The following is a 21124-nucleotide window of genomic DNA, read 5'->3' as shown; positions in this document are numbered from 1 at the left end:
CTGGGTTATTCCAACATTTTCTAACAGCTGGCAAGACTTCATAAATTTCAAACAAGTTTGTCTTTTTGTAAGTCCTATTCAATTAGTTGCCCAGATTTAGTGTAAAGTACAGAATAGGACATAAAATTTATTTTAATACACATATGATAACCTATGTAGCATGTTTAATATTTAGCTAACATACATTGATTATTTAATAGTTGCCTTTTCTGGAAATTTATTGTTTTTTAATCTGGTGATTATTAACTCGTAATTGTCATATCAACATGATTATAGTGTTTCTCATTATGGTACTGCCTTTGATGATGTGTGGAAATAAAAGAAAAACTGATCTCTCTTAAATTCCTGTGTTGTTTGTCTCATGTGTTGTCATAGAAACAGTTTGCCTCTTTGTGTGTCTGATCTCAACATTTTGAACAGACATGGCCACATATGGTATTGCATATTTCAGAAAACTGATCAATTTAAGCATGTATGAACAATGACCATAAATTTCTTGATTATCCATCATATTGGATGGCGAGAATGCAGCCGCATGTAGTAATAACAATAAATAAAGTAGTCTCAGGGTGTAGTTATGGTGTTAAGTTTTATTGCATGATTGATTTCGAGACTTCATGCCTCATCCTCAGATGCGCCTGCACATACATTGAAAAACTTTTAAGATTGCGTACATAAGTGCATATATAACATAATATATAATTTCCTGGAAAGAAAATTTTGTAAGCTATCCATTATATCTGTCTTAAGGTTGGGCTAGAAGTTTAAATCTGAACATTAGGGAATTATAACTATTTGTAGCAGATGTCAGTAGTAGTTCAACAATATTTTCTGTCATGAAATATTTGTCATTATGCATTGATTCCGTTCAAGATGAAGTGAACCTAGATGAATTGGGAGTGAATAACCACACTATAATAAATAAATAAAAAATAATAATCTTCATAGTGTTGAAAACAGCTTTTACATTGACCATTAGTAAATATTAATTGGACAAGTGCACTAGGTATAACAACTACTATTTGCACACTAAAGGTTTACACACACAAAATGTAAAATTCTAAATTTTCACCTGTGGTACCATCATGAGATAATGAGCAGTGGGAATTAAAATTAGTCGTAACAAATACCAATCCTAAGTCAATATTATTTTCTGTCTTGGTTTGTTGTTGTTGTTGTTGTTGTTGTTGTTGTTCTGGTCTTCAGTCCTGAGACTGGTTTGATGCAGCTCTCCATGCTACTCTATCCTGTGCAAGCTTCTTCATCTCCCAGTACCTACTGCAACCTCCATCCTTCTGAATCTGCTTACCGTATTCATCTCTTGGTCTGCCTCTACGATTTTTACCTTCCCCGCTGCCCTCCAATACTAAATTGGTGATACGTTGATGCCTCAGAACATGTCCTACCAAACGATCCCTTCTTCTGGTCGAGCTGTGCCACAAACTTCTCTTCTCCCCAATCCTGTTCAATACTTCCTCATTATTTATGTGATCTACCCATATAATCTTGCTATGTTAGACATTGTTATTACTCGGTTTTCAGGTAAACCAAACCTGGATGTATTGGAAGTGTATGATGACTCTATTATAAGAATAAGGCAATAGATTTGAAATTTGAATTTATGTAAAACATTTATCTGTGTGATGTCCTGTGAATGTTAAGATAAAATAAGAGAAATCAGGGCTCGCACAGAAAAATTTAAGCCCTCCTTTTTCCCGCGTGTCATTAGAGAGTGGATCGCTAGAGAGACAGCTTGAAGGTGGTTCATTGAACCCTCTGCTAGGCACTTTATTGTGAATAGCAGAGTAATCGCGTAGATGTAGATGTAGAATGTAATAGTGGCGAGATTCACAGCCACTATCTTGTTTGACCCACAGTACACCAGTCTTCTTACATGTTATACATCATCATATAATATTGGTATCCATATTTCTTCAAAATTGAAGAACAATTGCAAAGAGAGTATTTCTAAGTATATAAAATATGCATCTAATTGCAACCAGTACACTCAAACTGGAGGGACAACATGACACAATAAAATGTTTTACTGAATTTTGTTACCATGTGGTTATCAGTATCCGGGAAATGCCATAACAATAAATCTTTCTGACTCACTGTCATCTAGATAGAGATTAACCTTTGATAATTGGGATTAAATAATGGTGCAGGTTACCTGTAACGTTTAATATAATGGCTCCTATGATATTAATGATTCTAGTAAGTATTAGTCTACTTTTGATATTGTTATTACCTCTGAAACTATGTTTAAACAGCCTAGATAATCAGAATTGTGTTTTCTTATACCATGTTGACTCTCCAGTGTTATTGTATTGCTCGCGATTGCTTGAATGTTTTATGTGTATAGAAATACTCTCTTTATATTAAAAACAAAGATTCCAAGACTTAACCAAGCGGGAAAGCGCTGGTAGATAGGCACAATAAATAAAACACACAGAATTTCTAGCTTTCGCAACCAACGGTTGCTTCTACAGGAAAGAGGGAAGGAGAGGGAAAGACGAAAGGATGTGGGTTTTAAGGGAGAGGGTAAGGAGTCATTTCAATCCCGGGAGCGGAAAGACTTACCTTAGGGGGGGAAAAGGACAGGTGTACACTCGCTCGCGCGCGCGCGCGCGCGCGCACACACACACACACACACACACACACACACACACACACACACACACACACACACACACACACCCATCCGCACATACACAGACACCAGCAGACATTTGTAAAGGCAAAGAGTTCGGGCAGAGATGTCAGTCGAGGCGGAAGTAAAGAGGCAAAGAAGTTGTTGAAAGACAGGTGAGGTATGAGCGGCAGCAACTTGAAATTAGCGGAGGCTGAGGCCTGGCGGATATCGAGAAGAGAGGATATACTGAATGGTAAGTTCCCATCTCCGGAGTTCGGATAGGTTGGTGTTGGTGGGAAGTATCCAGATAACCCGGACGGTGTAACACTGTGCCAAAATGTGCTGGCCGTGCACCAAGGCATGTTTAGCCACAGGGTGATCCTCATTACCAACAAACACTGTCTGCCTGTGTCCATTCATGTGAATGGACAGTTTGTTGCTGGTCATTCCCACATAGAAAGCGTCACAGTGCAGGCAGGTCAGTTGGTAAATCACGTGGGTGCTTTCACACGTGGCTCTGCCTTTGATTGTGTACACCTTCCAGGTTCCAGGACTGGAGTAGGTGGTGGTGGGAGGGTTCATAGGACAGGTTTTACACTGGGGGCGGTTGCAAGGGTAGGAGCCAGAGGGTAGGGAAGGTGGTTTGGGGATTTCATAGGGATGAACCAAAAGGTTATGAAGGTTAGGTGGACGGCGGAAAGACACTCTTGGTGGAGTGGGGAGGATTTCATGAAGGATGGATCTCATTTCGGGGCAGAATTTGAGGAAGTCGTATCCCTGCTGGAGAGCCACATTCAGAGTCTGATCCAGTCCTGGGAAGTATCCTGTCACAAGTGGGGCACTTTTGGGGTTCTTCTGTGAGAGGTTCTGGGTTTGAGGGGATGAGGAAGTGGCTCTGGTTATTCGCTTCTGTACCAGGTCGGGAGGGTAGTTGAGGGATGCAAAAGCTGTTTTCAGGTTGTTGGTGTAATGGTTCAGGGATTCAGGACTGGAGCAGATTCGTTTGCCACGAAGGCCTAGGCTGTAGGGAAGGGACCGTTTGATATGGAATGGGTGGCAGCTGTCATAATGGAGGTTCTGTTGCTTGTTGGTGGGTTTGATGTGGACGGATGTGTGAAGTTGGCCATTGGACAGTTGGAGGTCAACGTCAAGGGAAGTGGCATGGGATTTGAAGTAGGACCAGGTGAATCTGATGGAACCAAAGGAGTTGAGGTTGGAGAGGAAATTCAGGAGTTGTTCTTCACTGTGAGTCCAGATCATGAAGATGTCGTCAATAAATCTGTACCAAACTTTGGGTTGGCAGGCTTGGGTAACCAAGGAGGATTCCTCTAAGCGACCCATAAATAGGTTGGCATACGAGGGGGCCATCCTGGTACCCATGGCTGTTCCCTTTAATTGTTGGTATGTCTGGCCTTCAAAAGTGAAGAAGTTGTGGGTCAGGATGAAGCTGACTAAGGTGACGAGGAAGCAGGTTTTAGGTAGGGTGGCAGGTGATCGGTGTGAAAGGAAGTGCTCCATTGCAGAGAGGCCCTGGACATGCGGGATATTTGTGTATAGGGAAGTGGCATCAATGGTTACAAGGATGGTTTCCGGGGGTAACAGGCTGGGTAAGGATTCCAGGCGTTCGAGAAAGTGGTTGGTGTTTTTGATGAAGGATGGGAGACTGCATGTACTGGGTTGAAGGTGTTGATCTACGTAGGCAGAGATAGGTTCTGTGGGGCTTGGTAACCAGCTACAATGGGGTGGCCGGGATGTTTGGGATTGTGAATTTTAGGAAGTAGGTAGAAGGTAGGAGTGCGAGGTGTCGGTGGGGTCAGGAGTTTGATGGAGTCAGGTGAAAGGTTTTGTAGAGGGCCTAAGGTTCTGAGGATTCCTTGAAGCTCTGCTTGGACATCAGGAATGGGATTACCTTGACAAACTTTGTATATAGAGTTGTCTGAAAGCAGTCCCTCAGCCACATACTCCCGACGATCAAGTACCACGGTCGTGGAACCCTTGTCAGCCGGAAGAATGATGATGGATCGGTCAGCTTTCAGATCACGGATAGCCTGGGCTTCAGCTGTGGTGATGTTGGGAGTAGGATTAAGGTTTTTCAAGAAAGATGGAGAGGCAAGGCTGGAAGTGAGAAATTCCTGGAAGGTTTGGAGAGGGTGATTTTAAGGAAGAGGAGGTGGGTCCTGCTGTGGTGGAAGACGGAACTGTTCCAAGCAGGGTTCAATTTGGATAGTGTCTTGGGGAGTTGGATCATTAGGAGTGGGATCAGGATTATTTTTCTTCGTGGCAAAGTGATATTTCCAGCAGAGACTACGAGTGTAGGACAGTAAATCTTTGACAAGGCCAGTTTGGTTGAACCTGGGAGTGGGGCTGAAGGTGAGGCCTTTGGATAGGACAGAGGTTTCGGATTGAGAGAGAGGTTTGGAGGAAAGGTTAACTACTGAATTGGGGTGTTGTGGTTCCAGATTGTGTTGAATAGAATTTTGAGGTGTTGGGGGGAGTCGAACTGGAAGTGGGAGATGGAGTAGATGGGAGAGACTGGGTCTGTGTGCAATGAGAGGAGGTTGAGGTTTGTTGGAAAGGTTGTGGAGGGTGAGTAAGTTGCCTTTCCGGAGGTGGGAAACCAGGGGATTGGATAGCTTTTTGAGGTGGAGGGTGGCATGCTGTTCTAATTAAGGTGTACACGATCAAAGGAAGAGCCACGTGTGAAAGCACCCATGTGATTTACCAACTGACCTGTCTACACTGTGACGCTTTCTATGTGGGAATGACCAGCAACAAACTGTCCATTCGCATGAATGGACACAGGCAGACAGTGTTTGTTGGTAATGAGGATCACCCTGTGGCTAAACATGCCTTGGTGCACGGCCAGCACATCTTGGCACAGTGTTACACCATCCGGGTTATCTGGATACTTCCCACCAACACCAACCTATCTGAACTCCGGAGATGGGAACTCGCCCTTCAGTATATCCTCTCTTCTCGATATCCGCCAGGCCTCAACCTCCGCTAATTTCAAGTTGCTGCCGCTCATACCTCACCTGTCTTTCAACAACTTCTTTGCCTCTGTACTTCCGCCTCGACTGACATCTCTGCCCGAACTCTTTGCCTTTACAAATATCTGCTTGTGTCTGTGTATGTGCGGATGGATGTGTGTGTGTGTGTGTGTGTGTGCGCGAGTGTACACCTGTCCTTTTTTCCCCCTAAGGGAAGTCTTTCCGCTCCCGGGATTGGAATGACTCCTTACCCTCTCCCTTAAAACGCACATCCTTTCGTCTTTCCCTCTCCTTCCCTCTTTCCTGTAGAAGCAACCGTCGCTTGCGAAAGCTAGAAATTCTGTGTGTTTTATTTATTGTGCCTATCTACCGGTGCTTTCCCGCTTGGTAAGTCTTGGAGTCTTTGTTTTTAATATATTTTTCCCATGTGGAAGTTTCTTTCTATTTTATTTACATCATCATTAATTTGAAATACTCTCTTTGTAGTAGTTCTTCGATTTTGAATGGAAAAGTGGATATCATTACTATACAATGATATGTTAATGTAAGGTGAAGACTGATTTGACTGTGGTTGTGTATAATGGCAATGTGGATCAAATAAGATAGTGGTTGTGAATCTAGTCACTACTATATCCTCAGGATATTCCTTAGGTGATTATTAACATAAATTCACATCTGTAATGTATGGCCTATGAGACATTAATAGTTATCATTATACCTCAGGTGACTTATCAATTAATATATGCTTGTGGCCAGCATAAATATTGTGTAGTACCATAAATGTTATTATAATAGTGATTATACACTCTCAATAGGTCCAGGTTCACTTACTTGAAAAATAGGAGTAATAAGAATGTATAATCACATAAACAAACTAAGGTAGAAAATATTATTGAGTTAGTACTGGTATTTGCTATTGATTAAGTATAATTCCTCTTTGAAGTATTAGGATTTAGCAGAGATCTCTAAACTAACTTTAAGACAGGTAGACTGGTTAGTATATATTGTATATTTTCCAAGAAATTCTGTTACATTGTATATGCACTTAAATATGTAAACTTAAAGCTTTTTACTCAGTGAACAGTTGCATATGCAGATGAACTTCCCATACATTTAGATTCAGTTTACCTTAAAACCAAGTAATAACAATGTCTAACACACCAAGACAGAAATCAATCGTTCAATAGAACTTGTATCTCTATAATTGTAGCCAGAGGCTGTTTAAATTGTTATAATCATCAGTTTTTCATATTTTACCTCATAAGTGTTAGTAACGATAACTGTCATTGTTTCAGTCCGTATAATAGTTCTGCAGTTTCTATTGATTGTACAAAGTGTGCTTTGTCGTGTTTCACATCCTTTCAGAAAATGTCCACAAATTTCTCTCAGACACGGAAGTTGTCCGAGTTACTATGAACTGATAAGATTCCATTGCACATGATTACATAATTGATTTACAATAACACAATCTTTGGAGTAGGCACTTAGATTACTTTTGTCACAATTACAGCACAGATGCTGATTGTTGGCAGTCTCCCCCGCCCCCCTTGGTGAGAGTAACTGCTTTGGATTAATGTGTTCTTTAAAATGTTTGCTGCGGCAGGAAAGTTACAATACAAAATTAAGATTTTATTTATAGGAAAAGGCATTGGTCCCAGCATTTTACACTGTGGTCCAGGTAAGATTGCTAAACAAAAGAGGGGGAAATCTTGGTAGTCATCAGTTTTTAATATTATTGATGTTTTATTTTGTATTTCAAAGTGGCTGGACTGAGATCATTCACAAGTATGTAGGGAGCAGTGTGTAATCATACCCAGCATATTCCGCAACAACGATAGTAGAACACACCCATGGTTCATAAATTTATTGCAGTCACAAATTCCAGTGTTTCCCTAGTCAAAGATGATGTGGGCCCAACCTGATGACCAGATCAGAAATTGAAAAGTTATGCTGTTTTATACGTCACTCGTAGAAATAAAACAAAAAAGTATGCAGTTTTCCCTTAATAGAGAACTATGTATGTAGCAGTATTGTGTGCCAATGTAGTTATTGTAGTGTGTAGCTAAAGTATAGAGAGGAAAGTATGTGGGATGTGTGCCCACCCTGTTAGCCGTGCTGTCTAACACACTGCTTTCCGAGCAGGAAGGCGTGCCGGTCCCCGGCACAAATCTACCTGGCGGATTAGTGTCAAGGTCCAGTGTGCTGGCCAGTCTATGAATGGTTTTTAACGCGGTTTTTCATCTGCCTTGGCCCTTATTCTGCCTCAGTTACACTGTGTTGGCGATTGCCGCACAATCAGTGTCACCATGTACGCAATTACTCTACCAAGCAAACATTTGGGGTTACTCATCTGGTGTGAGACATACCGAGGGGGCTCCACTGTTGGCCAACCACTCAGTAACCCTACCACTCAGTAACCCTGGGTTCGGTGTGGGGCGGTGGTGATGTGAGTGGACTGCTGTAGCCTGTTGTGGGGTTGTGAACCATTGAGGGCTATGTCAGGGATGAAGCCTCTCCGTCGTTTCTAGGTCTCCAGTTCAATACAATACAATGTAGGATGTGTGAACTAAAAGCAAATCAGTGCCCCTTATTCACTTTCATTAACAATTTTCAGTAAAACTGAATATATGTCCTTATTTAAATTCAGCTTTTGCCGAAAATACCAACTATTAAGGGACAGAATAAGAATGAAGTTTGCAACATGTAACCTATCACTCCAAGAAGTCTCAAAACTGGGTTAATAAAAAACAGAAAAAAGTTAATACTTCAGGTATTCTACATAGTTTCCCACCACAGCCCATTCATACAACCATGTGAAGCCATAAGAAAAGGTCTCCTTTGAATGATGATCAACTTGCATGTCACATTGGCTTGAAAGTCAGGGTGGTGTTTTCCTTTCATGTGTGTTTATGGCGACTCCACTGTCACACCATGAGTAGGGAACACTGTGTGACAGATCTATAAATTTTATGTGGTCTAAGTTACTTTTACTGTTCTTTTTCAAATACAGTCGCCTTTTCTTTTTGATTTCGCGATCCAGCTACTCCACAGCACAATCATACATCAACTTATTCTTCTCAATTTCATCTCCAAGCAGGATGATGCTGTAAGAGTGCATCTCACTCCTTCCAGCTAATGAATGATGATCATGTCGTCAACGATTATCGTCCATATTGTTTCAACTGTTTACATCAATTGTGAAGACAGTTCTGATTATCGATGACTCATAACTTCAGATACATCATTCAGTATGTCTGACCACACTGAACTCAATTTAAGATCTAAGAGACTTGCTTTGTCTCAAACATTTACATCTTAGTACTTCGATTTTCTCTTAGACGTTCATGACACCTTCAAGGGGTGCCTTTAAGAAATACTTGTCGATGTCCAGCAAATGTTACTGTGCTCACCACACCGCACATGTTGCCCCTGCTGTGTCACGTTGCTGCATATCCATCATCTGCACAAGTCACAGATTGAGGAATGCACACTATTTTTTTCATGCTACATAAAATGTTTATATACACAACCATCTTTTGCCAGCACGAGGGCCTTCAGTGGAAGATATGTCATTTTCACGAATAATCTATGTTACACTACATTGATTATGTCGTCAGTGTGGACCTTTCATGTGAATGAATGCACTTTGCTGTTTTGTAGTAGTTTTGTACTGATAATGCCAAGGGTTTTCAACTATGATAATATTTTCTAGAAAAGAACTACCCTCATTTTACATTTCAGTCAAGTCACAGCAAGTGCCGTCTGCATTGTTTTTGTTGAGCTATCGAGGTGTTTGGGGCAGAATTTTACACACACTTTGCCATTGTTTAAAATGTTCTCCAGAGTGTGCGAACACTTGATTTAGAGATGTTGCTCTGCTGTGATTTGCGACACAATATTGTTGACACACTATGGCCTCACATCCACTGCTTAACACTGTCTGCTCGCAGCTGACTGGTTGAATGCACCTCTGTTGTTTACAGTTGTTCATTAAAGCTGCCACTGTAGTTCCTGCACTGTTATCACTTCTATACCAGGAATAAAATCAGTCTTGGAACTTTTGAGCTGACAGAAAATGTTCTATTTCTTAGGCAGCTTTACAATTTAATGCCAGTGCTGATGCATCATGAAAGTAGTGCAATTTGACTGAAAGGAAATGTTATATGCATTGAGACTGAGAGCAAATTGATTTTCAATTGTGTAAATGATAATGGAATTAATCGCAATATAAATTACACCATTATGTTTCATATTGTCATTCTCTTCAGTGATTCTAGTGTGCTAAAAGATATGCACAAATGAAAAGATATTTAAGAATATCTTGTGATGTCTTCATGACCTACAGTCCTGATTTTGTCTTTCTAAGTACAGGACTGAAATAATGCATATATGCACGCCAGGGTGTATGTTTATTACTTCGCATCTGTGTACAATTAGGTTTATCTAGTGGTTACTGCACAAAGCCTAGGCTTTGTTGTAAAAAAAAAAAAAAACCAGGTTAGAACATTATTTGTATTCTTATGTTATTTGTAAATCTTACCCCAAACAACCCAAGTTATTATAGATGAGTTTGTTATGTTATTCAGTTCAGTTGGCAGCAGAAATTGAGTGAGCCAAAGTACAATTATGTGAAGTTATACAAAGTAGTCTAATATAATAAAAGGATCACACTGCATGTTCTGAAGATTACCAAGTTCATGATCATTGGCGCACAGCCAAAAAAAAAAAAAAAAAAAAAAAGTGGTCTTAACCCACTGTTGGAGCGTTCAACAAGGTGTAACTATTTGGAACAGAGGAAAGTTTCTCATTGGATTTCTCATGCAACATTCACTTGCTGTAAACAGAATGGTAAGATGGTCATTTCAGTGGTTGATATTACTTTAATTTCCAAAATAGGCTCTGTATGAATTGATTGAGTTACATCATTTTACATTTGTGGCTTATTCTCCAACCCTGGCCATTTGTTGACTCAGCAGCTTTAGACATAAGAGAAGCTTTACATAAGTTTGTGGTGGTTTGGGCCACCAGTGATTGTTCAGAAGAAAGGTAGAGCATTAATTAACACTCGGAGAAGACAGGGCCATTAGTGTGGGAGCTCTGATTGTGTGAATGGGTGTGAATTTTCTACATCTGATGGACTGATAGCTGAATATATCTAGCTTTCTTTTTCACTGTGCTTGTCTGTGACTGAACCCTCCTTTATGTAGTGAATAGCAATCTACCATTTCCAGTGGTTGGTATTCCATTCAGGATTTTACATTGTTTGATTCAGATGAAGAAAACATGTTTTGTAGTGTAAGAAGTGCTGAGTAGCGTATGTGGTGTACCCAGTAAAGCATTCTGCGTACTCTTGGAAATCATTCTGTATACCCTTGGAACTGGATCACTTGTTTCCTCTGAAGATCATAAACAAATGTCTCCATGCCATGAATGTTTGCAGGTGGTGAATAACATGTAGCCAAAATTCAGAGTTCCGAGAAATGTTGCTTGAGAGGGTTACTTCTTACAGATAAAAACAAACACTTAGCAGTCCTTATTCCTATAGTTAAATATTGTTTGAGGAAAACTAAATTTGAAGTAATTGAGAGACTGTTTGAAAGTTACTTTTATTTTGTACTTAATGTGAAGAAAAAGTTGTGAGAAGCAAATTAATACTGCTTCATCAATTACTGATTTTAAGCTCCTATGTTATATTACAAAGAGTCTTAGCAGAAGCCTTGTACCTATCTGTTATTGAAGCTGTGTACAACTTTCTCGTCTTAAAATCACTGATCAGCAAACACACATCTGTGAGTTTGGGAACATTGTTTGAAGTCTTTGTGTGATTAAAGAATGTCGTTAATTATTAAAGAATAGTAGCAAGCAAATAAACGTTAGAGTTTAAACGGCTCACCTTTTATGCTTCAGGTAATAGGCAGTTTAAGTAACAATTCAGCTGTAACAATTCAGTTGTAAAACAACAGAAAATGTCATATATATTGACTCAACAGTCTTTCAACAGATTGAAAAACTCAGCAAAGAATAGCATTAATGTACACCAAGGGGTCAGCAAAGAAGAATCACAGTTGTTCGTATCACCCCCACACATTCCTCCTTTGAAAGTCCCACAGCTTGGCAGCACCATTGATATTTAATCTTTGGCAGTGCCTTCATCAAGAAATCATCTGGCTGCTTGATGGTTCTGATCTATTTTATGCTGAACTTTCTCAGATAATTAGCTCACAAGTATTGGTGCCTTATATCACCGTGTTTTGTTAGTGTGATGCAGACTGTTATGACTAAGTGCAGTGGCACCCCTTTAATCACAGAACACACTTATTGGTTTCCCGCAGTGTTGGGCATTCAGTTCATGGAGTAATCCTTGAAGATATATTATTTGTTGTGCTGCTGTTGATAGGGTCATATATTTGGCTCCTGTAGTCAGTAGAGCAATTGTTCGTTGCTGTTTTGAATTCAGTGAAATTACTGAACCAGCTAACTTAAAATACAGCTGTTTTTGGTAGAGATCTGATACATAATAGGCATCACAGAAGCCTTCAATTTCTGTCGCTTCATATTAGGTAATCTAAACACACTATCCAGTGGCAAATTTTTAATCCCTTCAGAACTCAGTCTAAGAAACACTATAATGTTGCTGGTGCATTCTTCAAAATTAATGACATTCTTCTACACTGAGAATGTTCCCAAGGTACTGAAAACACAGTCTTTGATCTATCCTCTGGGTCAACTCCAAATGATGATATCTACTCCTCAAGTCTATCATCTAGAAATAATGGCACTGCCCACGATTATCTACATCTACATGACTACTCTGCAATTCACATTTAAGTGCTTGGCAGAGGGTTCATCGAACCACAAACATACTATCTCTACCATTCCACTCCTGAACAGCGCGTGGGACAAACGATCACCTAAACCTTTCTGTTCGAGCTCTGATTTCTCTTATTTTATTTTATTTTGATGATCATTCCTACCTATGTAGGTTGGGCTCAACAAAATATTTTCGCATTCGGAAGAGAAAGTTGGTTACTGAAATTTCGTAAAAAGGTCTCACCGCGCCGAAAAACGTCTATGCTGTAATGACTTCCATCCCAATTCGCGTATCATATCTGCCACACTCTCTCCCCTATTACATGATAATACAAAACGAGCTGCCCTTTTTTGCACCCTTTTGATGTTCTCCGTCAATCCCACCTGGTAAGGATCCCACACCGCGCAGCAATATTCCAACAGAGGACGAACGAGTGTAGTGTAAGCTGTTTCTTTAGTGGACTTGTTGCATCTTCTAAGTGTCCTGCCAATGAAACGCAACCTTTGGCTCGCCTTCCCCACAATATTATCGATGTGGTCTTTCCAACTGAAGTTGTTCATAATTTTAACACCCAGGTACTTAGTTGAATTGACAGCCTTGAGAATTGTACTATTTATCGAATAATCGAATTCCAACGGATTTCTTTTGGAACTCATGTGGATCACCTCACACTTTTCGTTATTTAGCGTCAACTGCCACCTGCCACACCATACAGCAATCTTTTCTAAATCGCTTTGAAACTGATACTGGTCTTCGGATGACCTTACTGGACAGTAAATTACAGCATCATCTGCGAACAACCTATGAGAACTGCTCAGATTGTCACCCACGTCATTTATATAGATCACGAACAGCAGAGGTCCCAGGACACTTCCCTAGGGAACATCTGATATCACTTCAGTTTTACTCGATGATTTGTCGTCTATTACTACGAACTGCGACCTTCCTGACAGGAAATCACGAATCCAGTCGCACAACTGAGATGATACCCCATAGGCCTGCAGCTTGATTAGAAGTCGCTTGTGAGGAACGGTGTCAAAAGCTTTCCGTAAATCGAGAAATACGGAATCTACCTGAGATCCCCTGTCGATAGCGGCCAGTACTTCCTGTGAATAAAGAGCTAGCTGTGTTGCACAAGAACGATGTTTTCTGAAACCATGCTGATTACGTATCAATAGATCCTACTGCAAACCAACGTCAATGATGTAGGTCTGTAGTTCAATGGATTACTCCTACTACCCTTCTTAAACACGGGTGCGACCTGCGCAATTTTCCAATCTGTAGGTACAGATCTATCAGTGAGCGAGCGGTTGTATATGATTACTAAGTAGGGAGCTATTGTATCAGTGTAATCTGAAAGGAACTTAATTGGTATACAATCTGGACCCGAAGACTTGCCTGCATCAAGCGATTTGAGTTGCTTTGCAACCCCTGAGGTATCTACTTCTAAGAAACTCATGTTAGCAGGTGTTTCAAATTCTGGAATATTCCATTTGTATTCCCTGGCGAAGGAATTTCGGAAAACTGCGTTCAATAACTCCGCTTTAGCGGCACTGTCGTCGGTAACAGTACCATCGGCACTGTGCAGCGAAGGTATTGACTGTGTCTTGCCGCTTGTGTACTTTACATACGAGCAGAATTTCTTCGGATTTTCTAACAAATTTCGAGACAATGTTTCATTGTGGAACCTATTAAAGGCATCTCAATGGTTTCTGTGATGTGTGGACTGAAGTAAGCACATGTTGTTGTCTTATTGTTGCAGTAAGTGACAGTAGCTGCAGCAGCCTTACTTGAACTGTTTGTAGGCTTTCTTTGTACAACCACCCTTCCCTCCCTCCTATGGGCTACTACTCTCCTCTATTTTATGCCATCAGCTACTACTGATTTATATGCTCTTCTAAAATCAGTTGCAGATACCTTGGTATTCTTCCCCTCAGATGCTTAACTTTCTCATACAATGCAGTCTCAGCAGCATCCTGTGCCTTTTCATAGCTTACACCTTTGTGCAGCAATCTTCCTCTTCTGGGATTGGTAACATTGCCACTATTGTTCCCTTTAACGTCTCGGCCTCCTCAGTGCCAAAATTGTCCACGTTGATGGGTATTAGTTTGCTGCCATCTTTTTCTGTACACAGCCAATACTTCTTGCTTCTTACACCCATTGGAGAAGCAAGGTTACCCAAGAGACTCATGGGTTCAGCAGTAGAGGGTAGGAGGAGTCGGGGCAGACCAAGGAGAAGGTACCTGGATTCGGTTAAGAATGATTTTTGAAGTAATAGGTTTAACAACCAGAAGAGGCACCAATGTTAGCACTGAATAGGGGATCGTGGAGGAATTTTATAATGGGGCTATGCTCCAGACTGAATGCTGAAAGGCATAATCAGTCTTAAATGATGATGATGATGATCCAATACTTCATCTTCATAAACAGCATGCCTTATCCAACACATCACTATCCTGCTCTGTTTCCACTATACACAACATACAAGCTGCTAAGTCAGGCTCCTCACTCATCCACAGCAACTTTTCAGTGCCATTTGATCGAGCCTTAATGTCATTGATCGTGGTTGAACAGGATTTCATTGTTCAACAGATGCTCCTCGCGACAGTCACCCTTGCAACAGCTTCCCATAGGTGGATGTCTTCCCACTAAGTTCCACCACACACAGTTGGAGGCCAATTATGGCCCCATGCTGATGGAGAAAGTCGAACCCTAGGATCGAGCTGTAGCCCTCGCTTACATGAGACAATGCTTCTGCACACTGCCTCAATGTGGTTGCCTCCAATTGAAAACTCACCATTACCAAGCCCAGGGGCCATATATCATTATCCTCCACCTCATGCAAATCATAATATGGTGAGTCCCATTGCCTCCTACCCAGTAAATCTCCAGAGGCCACTGAAACGTGCATTCCTATGTCCAACAGAAGCATATGCTTTTTACCATCTATTACACCCGCCAAGGCATGTTCTGCATCTTCAGTCATATTTACTGCATTTCTTTTTGCTATGAAGGCTGTATGGCAGTTCTTGGGTCCCAATTTTAGTTTAATGGGTGCTTCTTACCACCCACACACCACCCCTGCTAATATTACCATAATACTGCCAATTGTTCATACCACCCGTATTGTTCTGTTGTTGGCAGCATTACCTCTGGATATGCCCCCATACGCCCAAAATTAAAATATCTTATATTCAGAGCAATCACTTTCATTGATCTTTAACCTTGGCTGCAACATCAATCTCCTCAAATTCCATTGCTAACCTAACTGGTGCATGGAGATTCCTGGGTGGACCAGTGTGTGTCATCCTAGAGATTTGTGGTGCTAAGCATGCCAGGAAAGCATAGTGTGCCCGTTGCTCGGCTTCCTGTAACACCACCTGGTTTGCCTCATCACTTTTCATTAATTCATACATATACACATTAAATTTCCTTATCCTGTGTGCCTTCATTGGGCCTCTTAGCAGTTATACTTAACTGTTCAGGAAAAAACTGCACACTGTTCTGCTTCTTATCTTTGCATCAATCATTGACTGCACTGCTCAGAAGTGTGCCAGTTGTCTAGTGGCTCCATGCATTGTACAAAAGATTTCACTTCTCTTAAAAGGCACAATTTTGTTATTTTGCAGCAGTACTCATCCAGTGAACCCCCTATTTCAGCCAATGACAAAAGATCCCTCCTCAAATAACACATCAGATGACCTACTGGAAAAGGGAGTTACAAGGTTTGCAACTACTAGATGTACTTCTAGACTCTGACATTTCAACAACAACCACAACTCTTTATCCTTCTCTGCTAGCTTTTTGTTCACAAATGTTTTGTCTGCTCTCAACTGCACTGCCTCATTCACTAATGATTGTATAGCTGCCTGATCAATGTGTGCCTGATTCTGCAATTGCGTTACGCTTATTCATGCTCATGAATTCCATAATGGCCACTCAACAGTAAAAAGAATAGAAGACGCTTATAGTTAATAACACTACTACAATTATTTCTTATGTCTAGTCATGAGTTAATCATCAACTCCCCATATTGCGTAACCATGTGGCCAAAATGACGACACACAAAACAAACTACTGCCACAGATTTGGCACCATGGGCAGAGTGCCCAAGTAAATTTCACTGTGCACATTGCACAGGCTCCAGTCACAGATCCTTAAAATTCCCTTCACTTTGTGACATCCAAGGTTCCTCCAGTCTCACAAAAATAACTTTGCAGTTATGATGGCTCGTAACTCTTGACCCTACGATCGTCACAAGAGCACAAACAGAGTTTCACTCACCCCTAAACAAATGTTCTGTTGGCTTCAGTTCAGATATCACACTGCTGGGGTGTAGTACAATCTCTGCTGTCCGTTGGTGGTGACGTCAGCTCTGCTGACAACTCTCTGTAGGTGGAGTGCCAGACCTGTGGGACCCAGTGACAGACTGGTAATTGAGGGAAATACTTTATTGTACTTCAGTTACAGAACTTGTCATTGTCAGTGTGAGATGGACATGCCCCATTCCAGCACTGTGGGCCGGCAGTGGCCAGCAGATGGCTGGCTTCTGCCCCATGCAAAGAAGTGCATCAGAGTCCTGCTGTGCTGACACCTGTCTGGCAGCAACCCAGCAGCCCATCAGTTGACGAAGGCCATGACTCAGCGGTCCTCTCCTTCTTGTGCTGCTACTGCTTTCCACTTTAAACACCCATTCTTAGGTGATTCAGGCCTGGCTCACATTCACGAAGTCAGTGAGGGAAGACTGATGTGCACAAGACATGACCCGTTGCCTCTTTGCCAGGACTCTGGCTGCGACAGGTGCGAAAGGCAAGTCAGCAGTGCTGTGACACTTAACTACCATACAGTGGACTTTGTGCGAAAGGCAACTGATGCAGCACAGTCTTAAAACCATTGGTGAAGCTGGCAGTGCCCAGTTCCATCACCTACTGTAGCCCTGGCATTGTGATAGTGCTGCTGGACTTAGAATGAATCTGCCTCAAAATTCTTGGTTAGTTATACTGCTCCGTGGTGCATTTGCTGCACTAATATCCAGCACCTGTCATGTAGCTCATAATGTGGTTCTTGTTCTGGTGTGGTGGTACATTACTGCTTACACTGGCTATTACTGGTGCACAGTGCAGATTCCACTGAGCTGGGCTGGGCTGGGCTCGTCTCACAATCACATTGCATACATGTTGCTATAACCTGTGTGTCACCACATTGCATGTACCAGATAGCTAAAAGTTTTGCATGGAACTAGGTAGCTATGTTACACATTTAATTTTCTATACCCTAGATTTTTATAGTGAAAAGTGTACTACATTTGATGAGAAGATAACAGCTATTAATAAAACCATAAACTTCCAATCATTGTAGATGGGCCATACCAGTCAACTTATAAAAATTAAACAGTGATTATCCACAAAAAAAAACCATCTGGTCCATTCAGCTAGTTTGGCACAAAAAAATCATAAGCATTAATTGTTATTAACAAAAATAAAATGGCACCGTATTGAACACAGGCAAAATATAACTAAAGAGGTAAAGTGATGACAAATTACACCACACATGTATAGTGATCGTGATTCATCAGTTTCTGAACAGATAATTCATTATAGGTATGGAAATTCACAAATAATTTCTGGTATCCTAATCTATTGGATATTGACTCAAATCATTTCTTTAAGAGATTATTAAGTCTACTTGGTTATGAATGAAATTCACATACACCCTGTTGCCTGGAACACAGATTGTCAAAACCATTTATTCCATGATAGTTGCATGAGAGGCCAGCCATGAAAATGGCAAACTATTTACGGTGTCACCAAAGAAAAAACATTTGTTTCCAACAATTTACGTAAGTTTCAGCTCTTTTGATTTCTTAACACTTGTAAGAATGTCTTAACTTGTCCGACTGTCTCAAGAGTTATTTCATGCCTGTTTTTATTGTACTATATTAAAGCTGAAATTTCACCTTGTAAGACAATAAGTTTTAGCACTTTCTGGTTAATATAGTTTCTTACTGTGTGTTCTTTGTAGTATATAGTACATAGTTATAATTCTTAAGTGAATCACTGTTTGCAACTTCTCTTCTGTAGGAACTGTGGACAGTTTATACCTCAGTGAAGTCAGAAAGTGGAAAAGGTGCCCGTATGCCACTGCTGGAGGTGTGTGGTGTGTGTGGACAGGTTATCGCCACAGATGATGCACGACAGCACAAGACAGCACACCACCTGGATAACCAGTTTCCAGCTCTCGGCACTCATAAGCCTGGGTCAGTAGCTGCTCCATCGACGACTCCCACCTGGGTTCGGAGGCAATAGCCATTTGTAGCGTTGTCTGTTATAATGGATTGTAGAGAGTACAGTTGACTGATGTTATGCTCAAATTTCCCATCTGCCCATGTCCTTCAAAAGGTTTGTTACCACAAGTGATTTGTCTGATTCACAAGATGCTTTGGTTGGCACTACAGTAAGGACTGCAAGTGATTCTTGAGAACTGTGGTACTTTCTTTGCTGTGCAGCACCAGAATTTGTATTTGAAATATCGGTTGGGTAATTAAGTCCAAATGCAATGGGTCCATCATCTGATATTAATGCCATTTTTCTTCTGTTTGCTACACAATATCTGTGTAAAGTGAATGTGTATTGGTAAGTTCAGGCATATTTATTGTCTTTTTTGTTATTATTCTGGGAATTTTTCTAGGAATACAAAACCTTGCCATTTAATGTAATATTGCATCCAAGAGCAGTCGTAACAGATAAATGTGTGATATATCAATGAAAAATAAAACTTTTTTTTATTAATAGCCCTACTTTTAGACATGAAATGTAAGAAGTCACATTTGTTGCTTCAGTTCACATTACAAAGAAACTAAACAAAATGTTTAGTGAAGTTTGTTAAATATCACAACCCTCTCCGAAAAATATTTTCACCGACTGGAAGTGTGGAGTATACCAATTATTTAGTTTTACCTCTTAGTGATATTTTGGAAACTGCTATTGTCAGTGGTTAAGTTTTTAGTTTTTCTCTGCATTCCTGTTTCCAGACATGAGAAGTATCAGAATTTCCTTTCATTCCCTATTATTTTCATTACTTTTACAAACAGTCTAGTGTGTGAGAGAGGATTTAAGGGAGAGGAGACTATAAAGTAAACAAACGAACATTCTGATTTGTGCAATGCTATAAGAGATTTGTACAACGCTACTTCTATTTCTTGGGTTAGCTGTTAAGATGTTTTTTTGTTTTATGTTTTACTGGTAGTCTAGCACCAACTGACCGTACTGAGATTTGGCTATATTCCTTAAGAGTACATTTGTTGTGTAACAGAAAGTTGTGCTGTAAAAGCAGCATTCTTCAATAATTGGTGTGTGTGTGTGTGTGTGTGTGTGTGTGTGTGTGTGTGTGTGTGTGTGTGTGTGTGTCGGCGCGTGCAGGGGAGGGGCTTTCAATTGGAGAGCTCCCCGCCTCCTGTTCAGTCATAGCAACAGGATGGTCACTCCACTGCTTGGTGTGAATTCTTATGTGCTTCATTGCTCCAGGTGGTATTTTAATGAATGCTGATTAACCATTGGACATTTGTATCAACCTGTTAATAACAAAGCAAATATTCTGAGCTGCAGCTGTTCAAACGAACTACACTTGTCTCTCAAGAGTACTGTGACAGATGAAATGAAAGAAGGTATTTTATCACTATGTGCCTAAATTGTTCATTGTACCATTTCAGCCAAAGTTTAGGCTACTGCTGATTTGCCATTGTTGGAGAATGAATGAGGGCTTTGTCTTGTAATGTATTTCTATTGTTGTTTATACTATATGTAAATATATACATAAATAATTGTTGCATAACATTTGTTCTAAAAGAAATTATTTTAAACCTGATTTATTTATTAAATAAAAGTAATATTTCTGTAATTGTCATTTGCTTATTCTTATTCTGTTTCTCTCAAATGAATTTACACATGTGTTGCCAAAGAATACCACATCCCTCTTGATACGAACTGCACCACACAGGAATAACGGACTACAAATGGAAGCTAGTGCCGCAACTAACCATGGAGCTAGTCATTGATCAAGTGTGGTGCTGCCAAACCTCTGTTTCACGTAAGTGATTATAATCTCTTGAGCAACGTTTTAGAAATGGTAGCACTACTACACACATACTTCACTCTCCAACCAGTCTCAAGTGTAAGACCAGGAAGAAGCTCTTTAGTCATACCATTTCCACAGTCTGTGGATCATTTGTAATGCACTACATTGAAGCGTAGTGTGGGTCTTTAACCATTTGAGGAATGAAATAAAGCAACTGTTGTGGTTGTAACTTTCCAGAAAAACAGGCATTAATACTTGAGCCCGTAGTTCAGAGGTCACTACTCAAAGATCACATGAGCTACAGTGTTCCTAGCGTAATAACCAGGAGATCTTAATTTGATGTGCCTTTCCTAAAAATCAAAAACTTAAAAGTTTTGCACTTTTCAGGTGTTCAGTTTTTGCAAATATTCATATGTGTCATCTAGGAATAGATCTTGGAAGACTAGATTATACCATTTTCTTGGAGTCTGTTGTATGGGGGAAGGAGAGATTGGTACCTTCACAAAGAATACTGTTTAAATCAAATAGCTGGAAAAGGACTGCAGAGGAAGGTAAATACACCAAAGTAGCGTAACAGAATCCATAAAAATGAATATTAAGAAACCATTGGAAAAG

General features: G+C 40.5%; 1 protein-coding gene across 1 annotated transcript in view; it reads left to right on the top strand.

Annotated features, from left to right (window-relative positions):
• The window catches only part of LOC126334625 (E3 ubiquitin-protein ligase ZNF598-like), a 67563-nt gene extending 47231 nt beyond the window's left edge, over window positions 1-20332 (top strand). Inside the window, exon 7 of the mRNA XM_049997057.1 lies at window positions 18517-20332. Within this exon, the coding sequence (XP_049853014.1) occupies window positions 18517-18741 (225 nt within the window). The 3' untranslated portion in view covers window positions 18742-20332. The remainder of the gene's footprint in view (window positions 1-18516) is intronic.
• Window positions 20333-21124: the final 792 nt, after the last annotated feature.

This window comes from Schistocerca gregaria, chromosome 2 (genome assembly GCF_023897955.1).
Source record: "Schistocerca gregaria isolate iqSchGreg1 chromosome 2, iqSchGreg1.2, whole genome shotgun sequence".
Taxonomy (NCBI): Eukaryota; Metazoa; Arthropoda; class Insecta; order Orthoptera; family Acrididae; genus Schistocerca; species Schistocerca gregaria.
This window is presented reverse-complemented; position numbering and strand designations above follow the sequence as displayed.